This window comes from Pyrgilauda ruficollis, unplaced genomic scaffold, assembly GCF_017590135.1.
Source record: "Pyrgilauda ruficollis isolate IOZ18807 unplaced genomic scaffold, ASM1759013v1 scaffold16, whole genome shotgun sequence".
NCBI lineage: Eukaryota > Metazoa > Chordata > Aves > Passeriformes > Passeridae > Pyrgilauda > Pyrgilauda ruficollis.
In genome coordinates, this window is record NW_024514764.1 from 3,094,158 (window position 1) to 3,117,498 (window position 23,341).

Here is a 23,341-nt window from a genome sequence, read left to right on the forward strand (position 1 = left end):
TGAATAAGCTGTATAAAAATAAAACTGATATCCTTGTGAGATTAATGGCTGCTTCAAAATAGAAAAGGAAAAAAAAAAGGTATTTCACAAGTAAGGTGCTAAACAAAAATTGCATTTGTAATCCATAAAGGAGAAAGAGAGATTCATGCTGTCTTTGCTTCTGAGGGCTGCTGCCATGTGATTATTGTGTAGAGACAAGATATATTACAGAATTAGTGTGTGTTCAGGAAGGGTTCAGAGAGAGATCAGCTGAAGCACAATAAAAAATAATGGGATTTACATCGAAAATGAAGGTAAATAACAAGGGCACAATAAAAAGATATAAAAAGATGTAGCAATGTAGAAGAGGTAAGTGGAAGCCTTCTGCAATTCCTGCCTCTTCCAGAGGTGAGCAAGAGGTGGAAGATGCAGAACTGCAAAAAAAGAACTGCCACTGCATGGGAAGCTTGAAGGCCTAGAGAGTTTAATGACGTTTATAAAGTTAAAACCAGTTCATTCTCCCATGGTTTGCATGTTCGTCTTGACAAATTCTTCCTGCCTCTGCCTCTGTTTCTGTCTCTAACGCAGCAGGACTCCGAGTGAGTGACAGGGAAGGTGGCAGGGTGAACTCAGCCGTGTCATTGCTGCAGCCAGCAGGAACCTTCGGAGGTCTGGGACCGTGGTGCCCACAGTTGTAGAGCTGAGCACAATTACACATTCCCCTGGTGTTCCCAAAACACCGATTCAAGTTATCCATGACAAAGAAAGGGAATTGCATTTCACTAAGTACCCATTTTGTTTAATCCCAGGTAACAATCATTATGAGCCTGTTCAACCAGATCAGAGCAAGTTGGCCCTGATCTCTGCAGGTCCCACAGGGTTCCTCAGGAGCTGGAATTCATCTGGAATTCATCACAGGACTGGAGCAATTAGAAAGTAGTAATTAAGTGCCAGTGCCTCGTGCCACAACTCAATCAATCAGTCAGAAACACTCTGCTCTGCTTGAAACACAGAATTTGACTCCAAGATTTAAAACACAATGGCACAACCTATTTGTCAGCATTAATAACAGACAAGAGCACGTGTGTTTCAGCCTGTTTAATGTACAGGTGAAGCCCCAGAGGAAATGCTGCTGTGGGGTTAATGGGCCCCCTGAGGCTGGGATCCTGCTCTGGCCCTCACTCACTCACTGTGGGTGAGTGGCACAGGCCCAAAGCTGTGCCTGGCAGAGAATATGTTTGAAATTCCACCCAAGAACAGCCTTTGGGATCTCTGATAATAACAGAGATTTGAAAAATTCTATTTTCACCTTTCCATGGTGGTTTTTGCTCTCATATAACACAGTGACATCCCCTTTGCAGCTCCTGGCAGAAGAGCTGGTGCTGCTAAAACATTTCATGGTGCACAGGAACAATGCCGTACTCAGTGAGCACTTCTCAAAACAGACTGGTTCCACAGCCCCACCAGTCACAAGCAACTAGTTTCTATAGGAACCAGGTTTATCTCCACAATAACAAACCATGTACCAATTAAACAAGGGTTTCACCAACAGCTCTCAGTCTCAAGCAGTGTAATAGACATTTTTGAGTAGTTCCAGCAGCAGTAAAGGAATGTTGCTGTGAACATCTCAGAATACCAGGTGAGCTCCCTAGCTTGCTTTGGACAGCTTTTAATAGACACAAGAATGAGTTAATTGCAGTTTCACCAGCTCTCTAAACAGGGCTGAGGGACACTGCTATGAGCAGCTCATTCCCACATGTCTTAAAAGCATTTTAAAATATTATCCTGCACATCACAATCCCAAATCCTGCAGGAGGTGGAGGGGATCGTGCAAGTCTCTTGGACAGCTTTAAACTCCAGAATGCTCCAGTTAATCACTGCATTTGGGAGCCCCAGCCACTGAGGGTAAGAAAACAAATCCAAATGAGCAGCATGTGGAGCCAGGTCACACCAAGTACTAAGGCTTTTCCTTGCATTACAGAGGAATGCAAGGTATTCCACATACTATTGACTTTATTTTAAGCGATTCCAGTTAGAGCAGAGGTTTCTGTGTCTGCCCCAATCCTGTTTCAGCACACTGTGAGAGCAGTGCTTCAGTTTAACTGAGAGGCATGGGGTTGAAGGTTAAAACTTGGGAGAGGATTACATTTTCAAAGCATTCCTCTTACTGGGATCAACACAGAGATGCTGAGGCCCTGCAGGAATTGTGAGGACTCTGGCAGGACTTTAATCCCAGCTGCTTTTGGCTGCTTATTGTGAATCTGTCACTCAGGTCCCAAAGAGGTGAGGACAATGAGGATCACTGTGACACCACCACCTGCCAGGTGACCCAGCCTCACTCACCCTACTGCACATTTTTCTCTGTATAAGATTACTAACACACCACTTTTGCTTTAAAGCATGCATGGATAGTGCCAGTCTGTTTTTTTCCCCAATTGGACCAGGGAACCCAGGAACACCAGGAGACCATGCACTACAACAACCCATAAAAAAACCCACAAGATCACCTTTTGTATTCATTATTTATTGACTGTAAAGGAGTCAAAGCTCATAAAAGTTACAGCAAGGCTTAGTGAAAAAATATTAGAATTTAAGAAGTTAAAACTTAGCATAGCAAGTGACCAAAATTTATTCTGTGAAGTTGCATTAAGGGCTGTAGGTGGTTAAAAGGTCATGAGAATATTTATTACAAATTCAAAATAAAGACAGAGTGAAGACTAGTCCAGGATTACATTAATTGGCCCAGTTAATCCTGCTGTTTAAGAACAATCATTACAAATATTTCATACAATGCTTAAAACCAAGGAGAGATACTATCTTAATGCTTAAGGTTCGTTTCCTTTCCCACCCAAATTATGGACCTTTAAGGGCACTCAGTGGAGGAACAAGTGCTGTGGAAGCCTTTTTCCCCACCATACACAGCTTTAGACACTGAAGCCCTTACAAAGGCACAGGCTGAGAAGCAGTGGCAGAAGCTCAAAGCTACACAGATGGATTCAATCCCACAGGACCCTCCTCCCTACACCACCTCCCAGTGCTATTCCAAGATATGGCAAAGAGGATCATTTACCAAGTGCATTCCCATAAAGCAATTTCAGTAGCACATAATTTACAAAAGGCATGTGAAGTAAGAAACACAAGAGAAAAGATGAAGCAATTGAAGGAAGTGATGTCAGAAATGCCAGTGTTAGATGAGAAAAGGCCTGATCTGTTAGTCACTACAAGATCTCATCAGCTTCCGAAGCTGATGCAGGAACAATTTTGGATGCAATTTTTGGGTTGTTTTTTTCCTCCACTGATGATCCACACTTCACTAAGAGAAGCATCTTAGAAGAGAACTCAATTCATTCAACACTGGCATTACATTTAATTACTTAGAAAACAGCCAGGAATAAAACACAACCTATGAAACCTTCACTGAGGGGAGACGGGAAAAAACCTTCCACCTCCATTTGTGATTCAAAAAAGGGTTGAGAAGTCAGCTCTTCACAACAAAAGGGTCATAAAATGATTCCTGCTATGCGAGTTCAAGCCATCATTTTTTTACCAGGAGGGTGGGGAGGCCTGGCACAGAGTGCCCAGAGAAGCTGTGGCTGCCCCAGCCCTGGCAGAGTCCAAGGCCAGGTTGGATGGGGCTTGGAGCAACCTGGGATAGGGGAAGGTGTCCCTGCCATGGCAAGGGGATAGAAATGGATGAGCTTTAACCCAAACCATTCCATGATCACCAGAGAACTTAGTAGTGTTTTAAGTTTTTCTGCACTGTCTTTCTAAAAAAATATTTCTTTCCAGGCTAATTGAGAAATGAGGCTAGGAAATACTGTGGAGTAAACTTTAATCAACTGTACCTGTCTATATGGATTATGAATGAACAAATGCAGAAAATTGGAAATTAATGCAGACTTTTGGAAAAACAACACGTGCTGGTTAAAGAGTGAATTGTTGGAACTAAGTACCATTTATGGGAAAATAATATTGGAAACTTCCTTGTGAAGAGGACATGGAAGTTAATTGAGGCATTTGTGCATTGGCCATCACAGCAAATTTATCTAATGACAAAGTGAGTGCTGAGAACATCCCTGTCCCTTGGCCACCTGCAGCTGAGGGGGGCTGCCCTGTGGCCAGAGGGCCTCCCACTCCAGAGCTGTCCCACCCTGCTGTGCAAGTGAGCTCCAGGCTTAAGGAAAGCCAGTGAGAAGTGCTCACCTTGGCAATTTCTCTGCCCAGTCCAGGAGAGGAGACAGGAACATCCTCATTCTCCAAGGGCAAGGAAGAGGCCAGCCTCTCTCACTGCTCTGACAACACCCAGCTCTGCTCACAAATAAAAATACAGAGAAGCTGCACCAGCTCTGAGTACAGTTCTCCATCCTGAGCCTGGAGGGCTTTGGAAATGAAACAGGTACTGTAAGAGGGAACAAAAAGAACAAAAAGCACGTGCTTTTTTTGAGTGCTCTGAAGTCTGCAGTTTTCACTGGTAAGGTAGACCAATAATTCCTGAGGCTTTTATCAGTTTGCAAATGGTTTAAGAATCCAGTCACTTTCTAGTCACTCCACCACCATGAACAGGTCAACATGGCAGATTAATGAGCTGTACCATATTGTAAAAAACCAAGCAACCACAACACAAAGCCAGAAGGGCCATGAGGAAGCAAGATTTGGAAAAAATCCAAAGGAACAATCAGCCAATCCAGCAAACACACTCTTATTACTGGGTGATGCTTGACTTTGATCACTCAGGGAAAGATTCCCCACAAACAACACACAGCCAGCCTGGTTTTAGTATAGGTCTGCTTTTATTTCCATATTCAGCTCTTTGAAGGAGACATCCTTTCACAATCTGAAAGGAGGAGGGTATAGCCCGCTGTAGTGCTGCTTCAGCACACTAAAACACATCATACAGAAAATGGTTCTGGTGACTTTTGCCCAACCCAAACGAACACCTGTCCATGCCCTGGGGGCACAGACAGAGTCCTGGAACCCAAACATTGTGTGAGAGACAAGGGTGCACTGGTGAATCTCACCTCACTGGCACGAGGCAAAAACTGCCAGCTGGCAAGGACTGCACGGGAGTTGGGAAGTAAATACTGGTAGTAGTGGATTTAAAAAGAAAAAAAAAAAATAATCAAACCCTAGAAAAAAAATAATATAAATTTAAAAGCAGCGCCTTTCCAGTATCTCACTGCAGCAGGCAGCAAGACTTAAAGGCACTACAATGTGTCAGAATGGAAAAAATCTGGTGCATCCACCCTTCCAGAGTGCAAGAATATGGATTAAGAATTCCAAAGTTGATATAGGCTTTTGGAAAACAAACTTCTTTTCAGCACAAGATCTGGTGGAGCTGCACAAAAACAAAAAAGAGAAGTGAGTTAGTTGCTGTACTTTTATACAAACAGCTCAACCTCAGAAGCAGACCTGGTGAAAGGCTACAACAGCTTGTGTTTCACCTACTCCTAAACTCATGTGGTTTAAATCCATACACTAAGCAGCTTCTCTCCCTCTTCCTTCCAGAAAAAGATCTCCCATGTATGGAACACATAAGCCAGACCCAAATATAGTCAAAGCTATCAAGGCTATTATTTTTCTACAGCTCCAAGAGACACATGTTGCACCTGAGCTCTTTGGAGGCTGAAGAACTGCAGGGTGACTTACAGCTGCATATTTCCAGTCTCCTCTTCCTCTTCCTTAAGCAAGATCCTAAACATGACAGAGCAGGAACCCACTGCAAGTTTTAAATCCTGTCAGTGTCTGTGAAAGTATTTTTTCTCCTCTATACAACATCAAGCTCACTAAAGGACATTTCCTACAACAGGGGCTGGAAGTAGCCTCCACAGCCAACATAAAACATAAGAATTCACAAGGAGGAGTTGGGAAAACACTGAATTAAATACAAGATTCCCCAACAAGCCATGCCAATCAGTACACAAAAGTCTGCTAGCACATGATCTCTATCCAACTTTTCTAGAAAACAGTAACTGAGTTAATGCAGGTATTTAAACAATCTCAAAATTTTATCAGCCCACAGACAAATGCTGTATAATCTTTAATACAGTATTTAAACTCTGTCCAGTCTTGGACTAACATGCAAATCTTCCAAAAGGTAAAATTCCTATCTCATACCAACTACAATTCCTCCTACTGACAGAACATACAGGTTTGCAACACTGTGTTCATAGGCTGACCCTGACTCTGTTGTGGGTTTGATCTCTCTGGTAAGACAAGATTTACAGAGTATTCTGCTCAGTACAGCTCACAAATCTGACTGTCTGCAATTGATTTTTAAAAAAACTGTCTTTCCTAGCCACAGAAAAAACATAATCCAACTCAGGGAACACCACATTCACCAACCAGTGCAACAGACAGACCTAACTCCTAAAGCAAATTATCAAGTCTACAGCAACAGCTGACAGAGAGTTTCTCTCAGTTATGTTATCTTACCACAGTTTTATTAATTACTCTGGTTCTGCAAGGGTAATAATTTCTTCATTGATAAAAAATTCCACAGTCTCCTCCTCCCAGTCATCGACATTGCTGTCCAGCTCATCTGTGTCTACCCCTGCAATGGAAAAACATCAACACTGAACACGACAAACAAGGCAGCAATGGAATGATCTGATGCTCTTGGCAGAAAGCCTTTAGATCAGCAGCGAAACAAGAGCTAAAGAGGTATTTGGTGCTTTAAATCCTAACAAGTACATGTGAAATTTATTCAGTGATATCCAAGGCATTACTGTCTCCTGCTACAGCTTTATCCCGGGGTCAAACCAATGCCTTTTTTCCCCCCTTAAAACCTGCCACGATTCAGGATAAAAAAACCTCCAGAGAACACATGACTGGCTTTAGCAGGAAGCAGAGGGAGAAGAGCAGGGGCTGAGGGGCCTCATCCCCCTCTGAAGGAGGAGTTGCTGTGGCTGTGCCCAGCCCTCTCACCCCCGCGCAGCTCCAGGCGCTCGTTGCGCTGCTCCATGTACAGCTCTTGTGCCATCTTGCGGTACTTCCTGAACTCCTCCATCATCGTGCGCCGCCGCTCCACCAGCTCCTGCGGGGCACAAAGGGCTCTTCAGCCTCCCCCTGAGCCAAACCCATCCCAGGGCTCTTCAGCCTCCCCCTGAGCCAAACCCATCCCAGGGCTCTTCAGCCTCCCCCTGAGCCAAACCCACCCCAGGCCTCTTCAGCCTCCCCCTGAGCCAAACCCCTCCCAGGGCTCTTCAGCCTCCCCCTGAGCCAAACCCCCCCCAGGGCTCTTCAGCCTCCCCCTGAACCAAACCCATCCCAGGGCTCTTCAGCCTCCCCCTGAGCCAAACCCATCCCAGGGCTCTTCAGCCTCCCCCTGAGCCAAACCCACCCCAGGGCTCTTCAGCCTCCCCCTGAGCCAAACCCACACCCCAGGCATGCCTGTGTGAGGCAAACTTTGTTCTCATAAACACCTTCTACTGACTTAGAAGAAAAAAGATTCTCTTCTCTAATCAGAATGCTGTTTTGGTGAGATGTCCTTTTTTCTAATTGAAAGAGCTTTTCTTAATTTAAACACTGGCTAATGCAGCAACGTGCTAAGAACTCCAAAATGTTACCACCTTTGCTTAACGACGTAACACCAGTTCCTCTCCAGACTCTAAATTTACAGTAGCACCTCTCTGAACTACCCACTGGACTAATTCTACCCGTCTGGATCAAATGAACACTTATGATACAGGAAATGCAACTTACATATCACCAGTACAAACTAAGGATAGGCTACAAGAGTTTCATCTATAATATATTTCAAAAGTGTCTTGCCTTTGAAGCTTTGGACTGGCTCAGGCGATCCTTCTGCTCAAATATCTTGGAGTATTTCTTCAGGTCCTTCTTAATTTGCTGTGAAACAGGAAATTTAATTTCAACTGGTGTATCAGACCAGCAATTACAACCATCATCTTCTCTAAGCACTCCTTTGGTAGGCCTAAGCAGGCTATGCCCTTCTCAAAAACAACTCTCTGCTAGGCAATTTCCCTTCACTATAATTTTGTGCCTCCTGGTTTATGGATCATACAAGTGCTTCTGTACACATACAACTAGCAAGGTCTGAAGAGAAAAATTCAATTTACTCTTCTTTATACCCTTTCATCATACCTTAACTGTAAGAACAACTGGTAATCACTTCTATTTTGAGCTTATAATACTGTTAATATCTGCAGACATTCCCAGAAGTGAGGTCCCCCACAGCAATGTGTTTAGTCACACATTCAGGGCAAAAGGCAGTTGTGTAACAAACCTCATCCTCAAGAAGAGAGAGTACACCAAGTATGCTTTATACAACAAATCCATGTCAGCACACAGTCCCTGCAATACCCTACCTTTATCTGATCCTCACTGAGCAGGGTAGCTGGTCGTGGTCTCCAGAGCAGCTGACAGAACCTGTCTTTGTTGTTTTTCTGAAGCAGACGGCCTTGGAAGGTCCATAACCAATATGCATTGTCCACCTGGAAGAGCAGTGCAGAGCTCAGCCAAAATAAGCTTTAACTTATCACTGGAGTGCTCAAAAATAATGTTTAAAACTGTGGTGGAGGTTAAGTCATTCAATCAGAGACAGGTGTTCATGTTCTCTTCCTAATCAATAACCCTTTCCAATACCACTGGAAGAGCAAGCAGGGGTGGGGAAAAGAGGTGCACCAGTACCTTGTGGCTCCACCAAGACACAGAGGTGACAATGTATCTGCCCGTGGGGTCCCACTCCACATCGGAGGCCGTGTAGTGCTCCGCGATGTTCATCATGGTGCAGTCAGACGTGTCAACAAAGGCTAAGGCACCATTCATGCTGCACAGGCAGAACAGGACATTGCTTTACACACCAGCACAGCCTGGCCTTCTAAAAGCATGCCACAAGCTGCATCTCTACAACTCCTCATTGCAAACAAAGTCTCACAGCAGCCAAGAGAGCAGCCAGGTTCCTGCCAGTCTCTGTGGCTGGAAAGGAATGTGGTGGATAAATACAAAATGCCACATAAGAATGACACTTCTGTTTCTATGTTCAGGGACCCTTAAGAATACAAATATATGGGTTAAAGGCACTGTAATAACATGCTCTGGGCAAGCTATAGCCGAAGTTTAACAATCATATGCTTAGACATAGTAGTGAAGAAGAGATTAAAGAAAAGATTTCTAAGATGAACAGCAGTGCTTGTTTGAAAGCACATGAAAGCAAATATTACTTGACTGATTGACAACAATAATTTTCACTTGCTCTAAAGTGAAACTTTGTTGATAATTCTTTCACAAAGCAGCGCTATCATTAACAGGTATTGCCCATGAAAAGACACAAGGCAATGACAACAAATGCATCACAAGACCCATAAGCATGTCCACACTGGATTGGCTCAGTCAGATTTAACTTAAACAGCTGGAAAGTGTTTCTTAAGGTCCACTTTTCTGTTAAAAAATGCACTCTTCATCTGGTGTGGCAAAATAGGAATTGAAAGCTGCAAAGGACTAAGACACATCAAGAAGCTGCATATCTGCTCTGCCTTTGCACAGCTCAGTCAGGATTAGAGCAATCAGCATCGTCAGGGACACCAAACACTTCTTGGTGAGATACTGTAGCTCTTTTCCTTTTTTAAAATCAATGTGGTGGTGTCAGCAACCTGTGCAACACTCACCTTCTGAGGCCAGCCAACACCACAAACTGCCCCTGGGGACTCCAGAATATCGTGTTTGCCTGCTGTTTGTCAAAAGTTTCTGAAAAGAAACAAGGCAAATTCAGAAAAAGATCTCAATCCAATGCCATCAGTTACAAGCATCAACCCCACTAATTTCTCACAAAACATCACAAACAGATGCAATTTTGTGTTTATTGCATCTATTACCAGGGAAGATGTTTAGTATCTGCACGTTTCACTTGTTTTTTACTTACTTATGAGTTCTATTTTCCCATTGTTTTTAACGTGGTAAAAGGAAACTGAAATTCGTGGAGTTTCTCCATGCAACACGGCAAACTTGCTTCCATTTGGTTCCCAAGCAAAGGCTATGATGCTTTCTGTAACAAAAGGAGCCAAAACTCTGTTAAAGGACAATACAAACCTCTGATTTCAAGTAGTTACCAAAGAAAACTAAGATATTGAAGAGAGACAACCCATCAGTTAGCAGATTTTCTTTTAAAACACAGGTTGATAAGGCAATTGCAGGAAGTTAGGGGAAGTGTTTCTAATGATTGCTCTAAGCCTTCCATCATCTACAAAATACATTGCTATTATCAGCCATACCATTTTGATTAATAACAGACTTTCAGTTCTATCATTTCTCAAGTCAGTCACAAGCACAAACAGCAACGGAAGTTTTGATTTGTCATTTTTACACGAGACATTCTGCAACATTGAAATCCCGCTCTTTTCCAAAGGGTTAAATTCCTAATTATGTCAGGTGTTGACAAGAATTTCTGAGAAAGACACAAGCATCTCTGCAGAAAAGGTCAAGCTCAAAAGTAAGGAAATACTTGGCATTACCTTTCATTTCCACCACATCCACTGGCACCTGTTTCTCTCTCATGCGGAATATTTCAAAGTTGGTCACTACTCCCTGTAAAGGCCAAAATCAGCTCATTACCCCAGCACAAAAACAGCAGAGTAAATAATTTTATCACTAGGCATAGAAGGACAACTCCTCAATTAGCCTGTTAGGACACAGGATGAGAGTGAGTCAAGGTTTATTCCTTTAATGAGAGCAGATAAATACAGTATGCCTCCTTATCAAAAACATTCCAAATTTGTTCTGATAAATAACTTCAGAATTGTAGAAAAGCATTTTTTTTTTCAGACTATTGTAAAATTTAATTAAGACAGATGAACATGTGGCACATTATGCAGCTTGACCTACATGTTGTTCAACAGCTGCTAAATTGTGATCAGGAGCTGAGGTGAGGCACAGACCTCACAAAGACTAAGAGGCCACTAAAGTCAAAGCAAATCCTGGATGCAAACATTACATCCATTTTGCTTTCCACATACTTGAAATTCAAACGGAAAAAAATAAAAATAGCTTTGACATAATATAATTTACACTGCCTTGACTTAAACACAGTACTGTAAGAAAAGGAAGCATGAGGAAGAACCAGATTTTCCCAGTAAGATCAAAATCCATGTACCTGTGTGCCTTTGGGAGTCCTGTCTACCTTCACACACAGGTAGTCCCCATTCTTCTGCCAGTGCAGTTTACAATCTACGACGTTGAACAAATTCCGCACACGAATTTCTTGTCTAGAAGGCAGCTGCATCAAAGTCACTCTTGCCGGGATGTCTTTGTCCTCAGGCACCCAGAAAGCAATTATGTTACCACCTGGAGACCATGAGAAGTCTCTAGAGGAACAAAGTTAAAAATACGCTGTTTTAATTTTCAGTTGGATACTACAAGCAGAAACCACTTTCCTCACAGTATCTGAATGTTGCAGACAAAGATCAACTCTCAGTAATAAAGACAGGCACAGATACATAACTGAGGGCAATTTAATACCTAAATAGATTTTTAAGCAGCTATATAAATTTGCTACATCACCAATGTTGTCTCATCAGTACATCTCACCAAAAAGCAGGGGTTGCACAAAGAATAAGTGCCAAAGATCGAAGAACAAATGAGCCAAAAAAAACCCCATTAAATTACCATGGAGACCATCTTCTTGCACCTGGGTACACTTAATTTTCTTGCTGCTTTACAGAGATGTACTTTAAAAACTCTCACAGGAGTCAATGTGTCTTGTGCAAACAGAGCACACTGCTCTAAGCCAGCACAACCACCTTGTAAGGGAGATATTCCCTAGCAAACTGCATTCCAGTCTGGTTTTGTAGAGAAGGAACAGAATTCCTAAGGGGGAGTAAGCAGTACCTCAAAGAGGATTTCAAAGCACAGAATCTACCAAGTGTGTTCATCAACAAGTGGAGAGTTTTTTACTTCTTTTTGCCACTTTGTCTAATTTGACCACCTCAACATGTAAAGCTCTTTGCTCCAGGCAACATGAAGATTGTTCTTGCCGTAACACATCCCCAAACTAAAAGATTCCCGCTAAAGATCACAGTTATGATTTCAAGGGAATAGACTCACCTTATCCCATTGATTTTCAAGCTCTTTTTGTCCAACAAACCCATAGACTAAAAGATGAGAAAAGGATGAATTTTCAAGTTAGTAACATTCTTACATTTACATACATATTTCTCTTCTCATTATTATGCAAAAAAGGCAAGAACTTACAGGTGTTTCATAGATGCTGAGGGTATCTGAAGTCATTCGAGCAAAGAATTTACCATCATGACTCCATCTAAGCAAGAAAGAAAAAAAAAAAAATCAAAATTTGCCTTTTTATTAAATGAAGTCTGGGACCACAACTCTCTACTCTAATTCTGTTTCTCAACCTACTTAAAAATAGGCCAGTGAGCTGAGTTTTCACAGTGGAATCCTCTCTTCTTTTGGCCAGTCAGAATATCCCAGATGATGATAGCCTGAGGGTCATCCTGTGTGTCCATCAAAGGGCTGAAGGTCACTAAATACCTACAAAAGAAATAATCCAATTCATTATTGAAACTTCATCTAATATGTCAGCATCAGCAGGCTTTCATCCCAGTAGTAGTTAAATACCAGGCACTTTTAAACAGCAGTTTCCCTAATAGGACTTTTCAGGGGAGGGAAAAATAAGAACAGGATGAGAAAGGAGGAGAAAGTTTCCCTGGCATCCCTCTGGCTGAAAAGGTTCTAGATTTATGTGCAAGCCCTTCCATATTGATGTTACAAGGGAGGGGAACTCATCAAATATACTGTTACCTATTAGGTGAGTTTTGACATGAGAATAACACTGGTTTCCAACCAAACAGAAATCATTGACCTTATCCAACCCAAATTACAGGGATGCTGGGCTTCTCCATTGAGAGGTAAATCACCTCTTTAACACAAAAAAGCATAAAACCCAACTGCTTCCAAATGTGCTACTTGAAAACTCAAATGAAAACGCATCTCAGGCCTGAAATTATTCTATCCTTCTCTCCAGAGCTCTTTAATGTTAAAAAAACCTTAAGAAATTAATTTCAGCACTCCAGATTTGGAGGATGCTGTTCATGCCTCATTTTTTTTACCCCTTAGCCCAAACCAGCATCATGCTCTGTACCTTTCACAGGGTGAGAAGTCAATGAGCTGCACTCCTTGGTGACTAAACCTTTGGATCTGCTTGAACTTCTCTCCACCCCACAGAGCAATGCCCCTCTGGTGGAACGTAGCCAGGTAGGTGCCTTTGGGGGACCAACGGACGTAGGTCTCTGTCCACCTCTGGATTTAAAAAAAAAAAGTACACACAGAACTTTATTTTCATGCTGTGTCCCTAAAAGGGAAAGAATTCATGCTTGGCTTGTAGCAGGACATTTTGTAAATCCCTTTACTAAGTGAAGATCTCAGGATGTGTGATAATTTTGTGCATGAAATAAAACTCCACAATGTACAGTACAATACTATTCTTCAGGTTGAAAACTGTCAATTGAGACCTTTTCACCTTATGGATCACCAAGAGGTTTTCAGGTACAGTGACCTGTACCTGATACAGTTTGTGTTATAACAATTAAACCCACCTAACACCCTGGATTTCCTTCTTTCAGTCTTGGCCAGAACATCCTGTTCTCAAAACTATTTTGAACAACACAGCTCTGGACCTTCAGCTAAGATAGAGAGATCTCAGCAATGCAGACCACAGCCAGAGACCATGGTGATGAGCAAATATTCTCATCATCCCAGAGCCAACTTCCTCCTACTGAAATGCACAATGGTTATTAAAGAAAATGCTCCTGGGTCCTAACAGCTCCCAGCAAGTCCAGTGCCTGCAGCAGACAGGCAGACTAACTCTCTCTTCTTTATGTCATTACCAAACCAGCTATTCCTCTTTAACACCTCTGTGGTCAGCACAAAAGCAAGGAGTCATCTGAAGCAGCAAACATAAGCACATATTCAGCTCAAATTGAATAGTGCTCCTCAAACTCTGACTTTGCATTCTCAGGTCTTTCTGAATCACCTATAACAGAGAGATGAAGGAAACTAATGGGCATCATAGACCAGTTATAAAAAAAAAACAAACACCACCACAAACTTAAAAAGTTCACTTCACAGTTCTCCTACCAAAGCAGCTAAGTCTAATTCTAAAACACCCTGGATTTCCTTCTTTCAGTCTTGGCCAGAACATCCTGTTCTCAAAACTATTTTGAACAACACAGCTCTGGACCTTCAGCTAAGATAGAGAGATCTCAGCAATGCAGACCACAGCCAGAGACCATGGTGATGAGCAAATATTCTCATCATCCCAGAGCCAACTTCCTCCTACTGAAATGCACAATGGTTATTAAAGAAAATGCTCCTGGGTCCTAACAGCTCCCAGCAAGTCCAGTGCCTGCAGCAGACAGGCAGACTAACTCTCTCTTCTTTATGTCATTACCAAACCAGCTATTCCTCTTTAACACCTCTGTGGTCAGCACAAAAGCAAGGAGTCATCTGAAGCAGCAAACATAAGCACATATTCAGCTCAAATTGAATAGTGCTCCTCAAACTCTGACTTTGCATTCTCAGGTCTTTCTGAATCACCTATAATAGAGAGATGAAGGAAACTAATGGGCATCATAGACCAGTTATAAAAAAAAAACAAACACCACCACAAACTTAAAAAGTTCACTTCACAGTTCTCCTACCAAAGCAGCTAAGTCTAATTCTAAAGGATGTGATTTCACCACTCTTTACAAGGAAGAAAAAATTATTTCAGCCATGGGAAAAACCCTTTTTTTTTTTTTTTTCAATTATAAAGCTGCAATGTCATAAAATGAAGGAGTGTATCTGCAGTCTCCAGCACTTCCAGGACACTCACTGCTCTGTCCTCAATTTGAACAGGTTCCTTGATGTCATTCCAAAAAATGGAAGTCCGGTCTCCTGACTCGAAGATCACACTGTACTGATCCCTGCAGTCAGGGTCTTCCAACCAGTATCGGAGATTCCCCTGAGAAAAACAGAGCAAAAGACTGTTAGTGAGTCAAAGGCTAAGTCAGCAAGCTCCACAAATTAGCATCCACCTGGCAGGTGGGACCTGGTCTTACCAGAGAGTGCAACTTTGGGGTTTTACCACTGCAAACAAGTTTCTGAAGTGAAATTAAACAATTCCAATTACTGGATGCTGGAGGCTAAGAGCACACCATAAACAGGTGGACCTTCAAGGTGTTTTGATGATGTTTAATATTTATTTTAAACAGGAAGTCATTTGGTATTTGATTTTTAAAGAAAAAGCAAACTGTTCTTTCTTCCACCAGAACATTCACAAAGCAACTGGTAACAAACACCAAAGTTTGCCTCAAACAACTAAGAATACAAAAAGATGCTTTTGAAAATCTATTTTTAAATGACTCGTGCAAAATTATTACTTACTTTTAAATAATAAGAGTAAATTAAGCTTCACATTATGTGTAACTATTAAGCAGAAGCACCAAGTTCCTCCCATCACTGCATGATGGTGAGCATGAAGGGACAGCAGCATGTGATCAGCACTGCTATTTCCAACACCATTAACACATGGTTTCTATTTTCATATGGACATTTCAGCAATGAAGTAACCATTTAATATTAAGCTGAATATTCTTTCCACTTTTCCAAAAATTCCTTACCAAATCCTTAAATGGCTGTTTCTCAGGGATTTCCCACTCGTCACTGATTGTCATGTACCTGAAAGAGCAATTTGGTTGGTTACTCTGGTTGGTTACACTCATGGTTACTCCATGCAGACACTTTAGAATCCCCAAATTTACAGATAACACACAATTGCTGCACTCACTTATCAAAGTCAGTGAAGAGGTTGACTCTGAAAGTGTGCTGCTTATCCAGTTTGTATCCATCTGCGTTCTTCACAGCATCCACAGCGTGGGAGGGGGACATGTACTCCAGGAAGATGTACCTGCAAGGAAGGAAAACCAAAGTACAAGACATTGTTGACTACACAACAGGCTAAACACAAAGAAGGAATAATAGGGATGAATTAAGACTTCAGTACAGAGCATCTATAAGATAACTTCTTGTCTTGTGCTTAATCACTTAGGGTCAATAGCAAATTAATCCCCATTCTGGCCACAGGCTCACATACATTTTTTAGCTCTCTAGGCCTGACCTCAATTAATGTGATATCCTTTCTGAAATGGGCCAGACAGAGCAGTGAATGCAAGCTCAACACAACCAGGCCAAGTGAGAGACAGGAACAGGAACATGCAGGTTACATCCACAGCTCTTTCCAGCTGAGTAACAGATCATGTTTAGGAACTGGAACCTGCTGTCACAGGCTTCAATTTTTTTCTTTCAATGTTTTTTAATTACAGAACTCAGATTCCTTCTGGCCACTTAATCCAAGCTAGCTTGCAGCCCAGCAGACTTAAAACTAATGGTATCCTGAACACCATCAGTGTCTCAGATGTATGAACACAGAGACAGAATAATTTTCATGCTGACCTTATAGAAGCAACAATCCCTCCAACTCCAGAAACCTCTTTTTATGCCTTGTAAAGTATGGATTCCTCCAATACTCAGAATATATGCTACAGATATTGACAATCTACTTTGCAACAAACAGTCCAACCACTGCTACTAAGTTTTTAGCTCAAGAGAATCTTTAACTTCTACCACAGCAGAAAACTAAGAAAAAACTCCTCATGTAGCACAGAAATTTGTCTCCAAACCCAGCTAAACTGTCTCCATAATTAATCCCCACCATCCCCCACTATTGAGCCTAATGAGCAATTAAGCTTCTCAGTTCCCTCAGGAACTTGTTTGTGACTGAGACTGATGTCAGGACTGCACAGGCTGAGGTAGAAGAAGGTGATGATAACACCTACAAGGTTACCATAAAAACTGGACATTGACACTAAAAATCAAAGATAAGCCAGAGTTGTGTTTCAGTCCTTTTTCCAGCTGGAATTATCATGACTTACCCTTTTGTTTTTCCATCTGCTTCTGGATAAAATTCATTGATAATTTTACCAAACTTGGAAAATATTTTGTGGATGACATTCTTCAGTTTCTCCAGTCGGTCTGGTCCAACCTGGGGCACATTATCCACGACAATCACTGAGTCTATTCCATCTGCCTCCTGGGGCTGATCTTTCAGGATGTCACCAAGCAGTTCTGCAAAGCACAGACAGGAAACTAAGGCACTGCTCACATCACGAAGGAGGGAAGACAAAGATGAAAAGAACAGTGAAAGTAAGAAAACAGAGAGACGGCAAATTTCAAGAAATTTCAAGAATCACTTAAGAAACTTGGTCGTGAATGAATGTTCTGACAGAAAAACAACTGAACAACACCCCAACAGCACACCCAAAGTGACATGATTATGTGGTTTCATGGCAAACTTTAAGCACCCAACTCTTGAAGTCTTCCTTAAAAATATATTTTACACACTGAGGTTGTCAACACTTGCTCTATCAGTATTTTTCAGCAGATGGAACTGGCTCACAAAGTCCCCAAAACTGACAATAGCACAGACAAATGCATGGTTTACTACCTGACCTCTGACCAGTCCTCCTGCTCACATTATAACCAGATGACTTTGATAAAAATAAATGCAACCTGTACCTCCCTCCCAAATTACACAAGTTTTAGCATAATTCAAAACTATCCACCATACTGGAAGCTCTGCATGTCTCAGCATCACTGTAATTAAGAACTCACACTCCATCTAAACCTTTAATTAAGCACAAAAACAAAGGTCTAAGGCAAGACACTGAAAGCCACATTTAAGCTTTGTGAAGACAAGCACACATCTTTTCACACTGGACAGTCTTTGAACATACTAATTCCTGAATATCTACAGTAAGTTTTAAGATTATATGAAGATCACTAAAAAATACGAGACTACAGAGAAAATAAGTTCACAGCACCACACCTTTGAATTAGATAAAATTTGGAGAGTCAGACTATCTATAGCATGCATAGACTAGGAAAAAAAATCCAAACATATGTAGAAAGACTTAAAATATGAGAACAAACTAAAAAAGGTTTTGTATATGCTGATATTTCGAAGACATTAGATTTTTGATGGTTTTGTAATTCAAGAATTTTTTCTGCCCAGAAACATCACTGGAAAGATCTCCAGCAATGAAGAAATATGAGAAACACGCTTAGTTTGAATTTCAAACTACTAAAAAGTTGATTTCTACAACTTTAAGCTCCAACAGGTTATTACACATGAAGCTTCCCATTGATTTGGGGCAACATAAATCACAAATATTTAGCCCATTACCACCAAGATTATGTAGCATCCACAGAATATTGTTGTTTGTAATATTTATCACTCAAAAATATTATCTCCATGTGCATGCAGGAACTACAATTAACAATATAAAATATGCAAAATGAAAGCCCCACAAGGACATTTCCACAAGAGTCTACTAGCAAAAGGAGAAAACCAAAGTAAACCACAAAAGGGTAATTTTTACAGCTCCTTTAGTCTTTTTTTTTTTTCACAGCCACTTCTCAAAAAAGACTTTGTAGGCCAAGGAATTCATGTTTAGATCCCTCAGCAGGAATGCAACACCCTGTATTGAGTCAAAACTGTAAGAGATTGAAGCCAAATTCCCACACTGTGCCCTTAAATTCCAAAATGTGAACAAAGGAATCTTCAAAGAGCGAGAAGCTGGTTCAGCCAGCTCCTGCTGCAGCCAGAAGGGAAGCAGGGTGTGGTGGGTGCAGGGCTATCTCCAGCTGACAGCATTTTAAGGACCACTGTCATTATCCGAACTAAAGCCTCACTGGCACCTGACTGGTTGTCCAACACATCCCTTCTGCTTTAACCCAGACCTGCTGCTCTTCCATGCCAATGCCACCCAGGAAAAAGAAGAGGCAGCAAAGGATCTGAGATGTTCCAGTGCTAGAGCTGGTCCAGCTCCTGAGGATTTGTGTTATCACAGCATTGGAAGAGCCTTGGTTTGGTCACACTGGGCTGCTTTTCTCCTTGGGAAGGCACCAGAATAATTGGAAAGGAGTAAGGAAGCTCAACTAGCAATACACACAGATGGGAAGTCAGACCAGCAAGAGTGACTAAACTGAATCCCTGTAATTCAGCCACTAACACTGGATTTCAGGCAGCTGAGAAGTTAACCAAATCAATTAACAACAAAATAGGTGGGGATGGAAAATGTGCCCAGTTTCCAAGAAGGAACTGAACATAACAATCCTACATGTACACCAAGTGTATTAAGGAGGCACTTGACAGAAGGAATCCAACTCCGAGCCAATTTTGCCAAAGTGTCTTTAAGAAACAAATGTAAAAGTTCTAACAGCTGTTATACAGACTGCTAAACTGAGAACAGCAAACACTTCCTTAATCTAGGATATTTGGCTGCTGATTTATTAAACTAAACAAAGGACTGGAACACAAGAATGCACCTGTATTCCACTGCCAGATGAGATAACTGGCTGATTTACAGTCCTGTGCTTTAGAAACATCTTTCCACTTTTGATACATGCAACAGACCCTAAAATAGCACAAATGCTGAACAAATAGTGGGGAAACCAGTACTTTTGCTATTCAAAAACTAAGAAAATTTATCTGGAAAGACCCATCTGAAAAACACTGAATTAGAGTTCTAATTTCTGTACGACAAGCCCATGTATAACATTTATTGTCTGTGCAGTTACACACCAGCTTGGCCATTTTAAGGCAGCCAATAGCCACTACTTTTAAAAGAACCTGGGCTGACATTTTTATCTGCCAGAAACAATTTTCCCTATTTTATTGTCACAAAGCACCTACACCACATCTTCACGAGCAGTAGCTCTCCTCAAACCCTATTTACCTACAGATTTCATTGGGGTGCATAGAAAAAACAAAAATGAAACACGGTTTGTAACGACCACATCAACCATTTAAAACTTCTGTTTCTACAGCAGTTTAACAAATGGAGGCAAAAGGAAGGGAGACGAGCTGGTCATTCCACTCAGAGGGCAGCCCACACCTGCGGTGTAACAGCGATTTTAGAACCACTTTAAGAGCAGGTTTTACACCAGCAGCGTCGTGCGGGGCAGCGATAACTCAGAAAAAGGATGATTTAAGCAGCACAGCTCCGATGCACGATGCGCAGCTGCCCCGCAGCAGGGCGGAGGCGCAGCCGGGCCGGGGGCTCGGGCCACGGCGTCCCCCGGCCCGGCCCGGCCCCCCAGGGGCTCCCCGGCTCCTCCCGTGCCGCACCTTCGTCGCTGATGTCGTCCACGAAGTCCTCGGGGTCGCTGAAGGAAATCTCATCCTCGGGCTCGGCCGGGCCGGCGGGCGCGGCCTCCCCGTTCTCCTGCGCCGCGCCGGGCTCGGCCTCGGCCGCCGGCTCCGACTTGGGCTCCGCCGCGGGCTCGGCGCCGGGCTCAGAGCCGGGCTGGGGCCCGGCCTTGGCGGGGCTCTGCGGGCCGGACGGCGGCTGCTCGGGCTCCGCCGCGGGCGGCGGCGGCTCGGGGGCCCCCGGCGGCGCCTGGGACTCGCCTCCTCCTTCCTGCTCCTCATCTTCCTTCTCGTCCTCCTCCTGCTCCTGCTGCCGCGGCGGCTCCGCGGGCGGCGGGGGCGCGTCCGTGTGCTCGGGCTCCTCGGCGGGGCCCTGCGCGCCGGGCGGCGCGGCGGCCGCGGGGCTCTCCTCGGTGTCCTGCATGGGGCGGCGGCGCTGCCCGGGCCCGGTGCGGTGCCCGGGTGTGGATGTGCGGGTGTCGGTGCGGTGCCCGGTGCCCTGAGCCCGCTGCGGGCTCTCGGTGCTCGGTGCCGGTGCCGAGCGGAGCGCGGCGGGGAAAGGCGGGGGAGGGGCGGGGCGGCTCCTACGGCCGGGCCATGTGCGCCAGGCCCAGCGGCCCGCGCGCGCCGGCGCCTACCAACGCGCGCAGAGCGAGAGGGGGATCCCTGTCCCAGCCGCCGCTCCCGCCCAACGCCGCCTTCTCTCCCCTCTGCGCACAGGAGATTCCGGCGACTTTGTCAGCCCTGTCTCGCCCCGTCAGCGGCGGCTTCTTCACCTTCCACCCCACTGTACGCCTGCCACCCCTATTTCTGACTGCTGTGGTTGCGTCCAAGATGGCGCCGCCTTCCATTCTACTGAGGTGGGGTCCGGCCGAACCATTTTTTGAGGGGCGCCGTTACATTTAACTGCGCTGACGCCCAGTGAAATCTCCTCCCTCAGCACACATCGGTGCCCCGCGCTGGGCAGTCGGCGACAGGACAATGCCACGGTGAAAGGACAGCGCACTGGCGCTAAACTCGCCCTACCGCCCCCCTACAATCTTTCACCATGGCTTCACCCGACGGCAGTCGGCGCGCGCGCGGGCGCTACCAAGTTGGAGTAGAGGGGGAGGCGCGCGGTGCTTCGCCGACATCGACGCGGTTGTGCCGGGGCGCGGCGAGGACGGCGGGTCAGCTTCCCCCCCGGAGCGGCGGGGCCGTGTGGGACGGTCCGGCGGCAGCGCCACATCAGCCGGGCGGGATGGCGGCGCCGAGAGCGGCCGCGGCCGGGCGGCTTCCCGGCGCTGTTTTAGTCCCACCGTGACCTTTGTGGGTTTTAAATAACATTTTTCCTGAGGTACAAAATGACAGTGGCCGTGCCGCGGCATCTCTGTCTGCCCGCGAGAAGCCTTAAAGGTCCGGTGGCCTCCCGGTGCAGCCGGGCGCGCAGGGCAGTGATCTGAGGGGTCACGGGGCGCGGTCCTGGCGTCTTAGCGTGATTTTTAAATGGTTTTTGAACTGGTAAAGCTTTTCTCTCTTCATGTTGGCTACCAACATGACTGACCGGAGAGACGTGAGCCCACATTATCGATTAAAGCATCGCATTCTGTCCCGGGCACCTTTGACTGATGAAGAATACAAAGAATACATGAAGTGTGACTTGACCTCTGCCACCATGTGTGTTTATATATACATATATATATATATATATATATGTAGTATATTTTGAGTTGATCAGAGAACTTTGAATTTGATATATATATATATATGTAGTATATTCAGAGTAGCTCAGAGAACTTTGAATTTGCCTCGGATACCGTCTTGAGGTGACAATTTCAGAAAAATTTCTTGAGAAATGGCTCGTCTGTTCAAACTTAAGAGACGAACACTTGCATTTTGAGTAGGATTTCTTTTTTTTTTTATCCCAATGCTTTCAATTAATCATTAAAACAGACAATGCCAGCATTAAAAAAAAAAAAAAAAAAAAAAAAAGGCAGAGCAGGTAGTGTACATGGCATTTTAGAATTAGACTTGGTGTTGTGTTGCAGCGTGTTTGATGTTTTGACACGCTCCTGCGGGCGGTGTTTGGGAGGCTGGGGCCGGCCGGCTGTGCAGTGTTTCTGGGAGTCACACGATGGCATCCGAGCTCCACTCCAGCTCCCCCGGCCGCGTGTGTCCCTTCCCTGCTGGAGGCAGCTCCAGTGGATGGAAACGATGACTGGCGCTTTGTGCAGCAATTTTTTCCCCTCATTATATCGTGGTAGCTGACCAGCCCCTGACTCCCCAGTCAGCACCAGCACTGACACTAAAAAGTGAACACCAAGTGCTGTTTCCTGCCATCACAACCACATATTTTTCCAAATGTGAGGCAGTACCATGGTCCCAGCTGGCTCCTCAGTATCCCATGGCTCTTCCAGAGGTGTGTATAAGGTTGCTTTTGTTTCACCACTCCCACCGTTGTCTGTATTGCTGGAATGTGCAATTTCTGCAATTGCCCTTTTTCCTGTTTGCACTCTTCCAGTCCTTTGGTTAAGCTGTGGATCTAAACACTGGATTCTCCTTTCCCTGACATTGCACAGGCTGCTCTTTGCACTTTCCTCTACTTTTCAGAAACTTTTGATTTATCTGCTCTTCCTTCCTTCTCCTTTTCCTTTCTCTGTTGAAATTTCCCCTCAGTCCTGTCCTATCTCACTGCTATTCTTTTTTTTTCCAGCCCTTACTCAGCAATCTGAGGGAGAGCGGAACAACTTTTAAAAACAGATTTTGGCACTGGCAGCTGAAGCCTGTTCCTTTAAGTACTCCAAATGCAAAACTCCTAATCAATGGGAAATTTTGGGGAAAAAATTCTTGCAGGAAAGGCTTTTTATAACACAGCTCTCCAACCAGCAGTGCCTCATGAATTTTATTGTGTGCAGGTGATCTGAGAATAGTGGAGCTGACAGCTCTGTTTCCTAAACTGAATTCTGAAGGAGTAAGCAAATTCTTGTATGAAATTTCATCTAATCCTGACAGGACGTGCCCAGAATGACACTCTGTGAGGCAGGGACCTGTTTCTGCATTGCTTTTGTCACCTGGAGCTGCTGGTTGAGCCCCTCTGCTCCGCTCTGGTGACACCAGCTGGAGTCCTGCACCCAGCTCTGGGGTCCCAGCACAGCAGGGAGCTCT

At 44.0% G+C, this 23,341-nt stretch overlaps 1 protein-coding gene across 1 annotated transcript; it reads right to left on the reverse strand.

The window, feature by feature from the left end:
• Positions 1-4,750: 4,750 nt before the first annotated feature.
• On the reverse strand, positions 4,751-20,946 carry EIF3B (eukaryotic translation initiation factor 3 subunit B). The gene is made up of 19 exons (XM_041462587.1): positions 20,177-20,946; positions 16,920-17,112; positions 15,776-15,895; positions 15,609-15,666; positions 14,822-14,950; positions 13,091-13,248; positions 12,349-12,480; positions 12,184-12,250; positions 12,037-12,083; positions 11,087-11,297; positions 10,449-10,521; positions 9,860-9,982; positions 9,606-9,684; positions 8,629-8,767; positions 8,307-8,432; positions 7,750-7,827; positions 6,904-7,012; positions 6,412-6,529; positions 4,751-5,314 (listed from the first exon to the last, which is right to left on the reverse strand). The coding sequence occupies exons 1-18, from the start codon at positions 20,619-20,621 to the stop codon at positions 6,426-6,428; spliced, it is 2,391 nt and encodes a 796-aa protein (XP_041318521.1). The 5' UTR covers positions 20,622-20,946; the 3' UTR covers positions 4,751-5,314; positions 6,412-6,425.
• Between the last annotated feature and the right edge of the window lie 2,395 nt (positions 20,947-23,341).

Excerpts from the sequence above, each read along its gene's own strand:
- EIF3B (XM_041462587.1), bottom strand. The coding sequence starts at position 20,621 with ATGCAGGACACCGAGGAGAGCCCCGCGGCCGCCGCGCCGCCCGGCGCG. Across the intron at positions 14,951-15,608 it reads AACAGCCATTTAAGGATTTG|GGGAATCTCCGATACTGGTT; the intron begins GTAAGGAATTTT and ends TGTTTTTCTCAG. Across the intron at positions 8,433-8,628 it reads TGTCTTGGTGGAGCCACAAG|GTGGACAATGCATATTGGTT; the intron begins GTACTGGTGCAC and ends CTGCTCTTCCAG.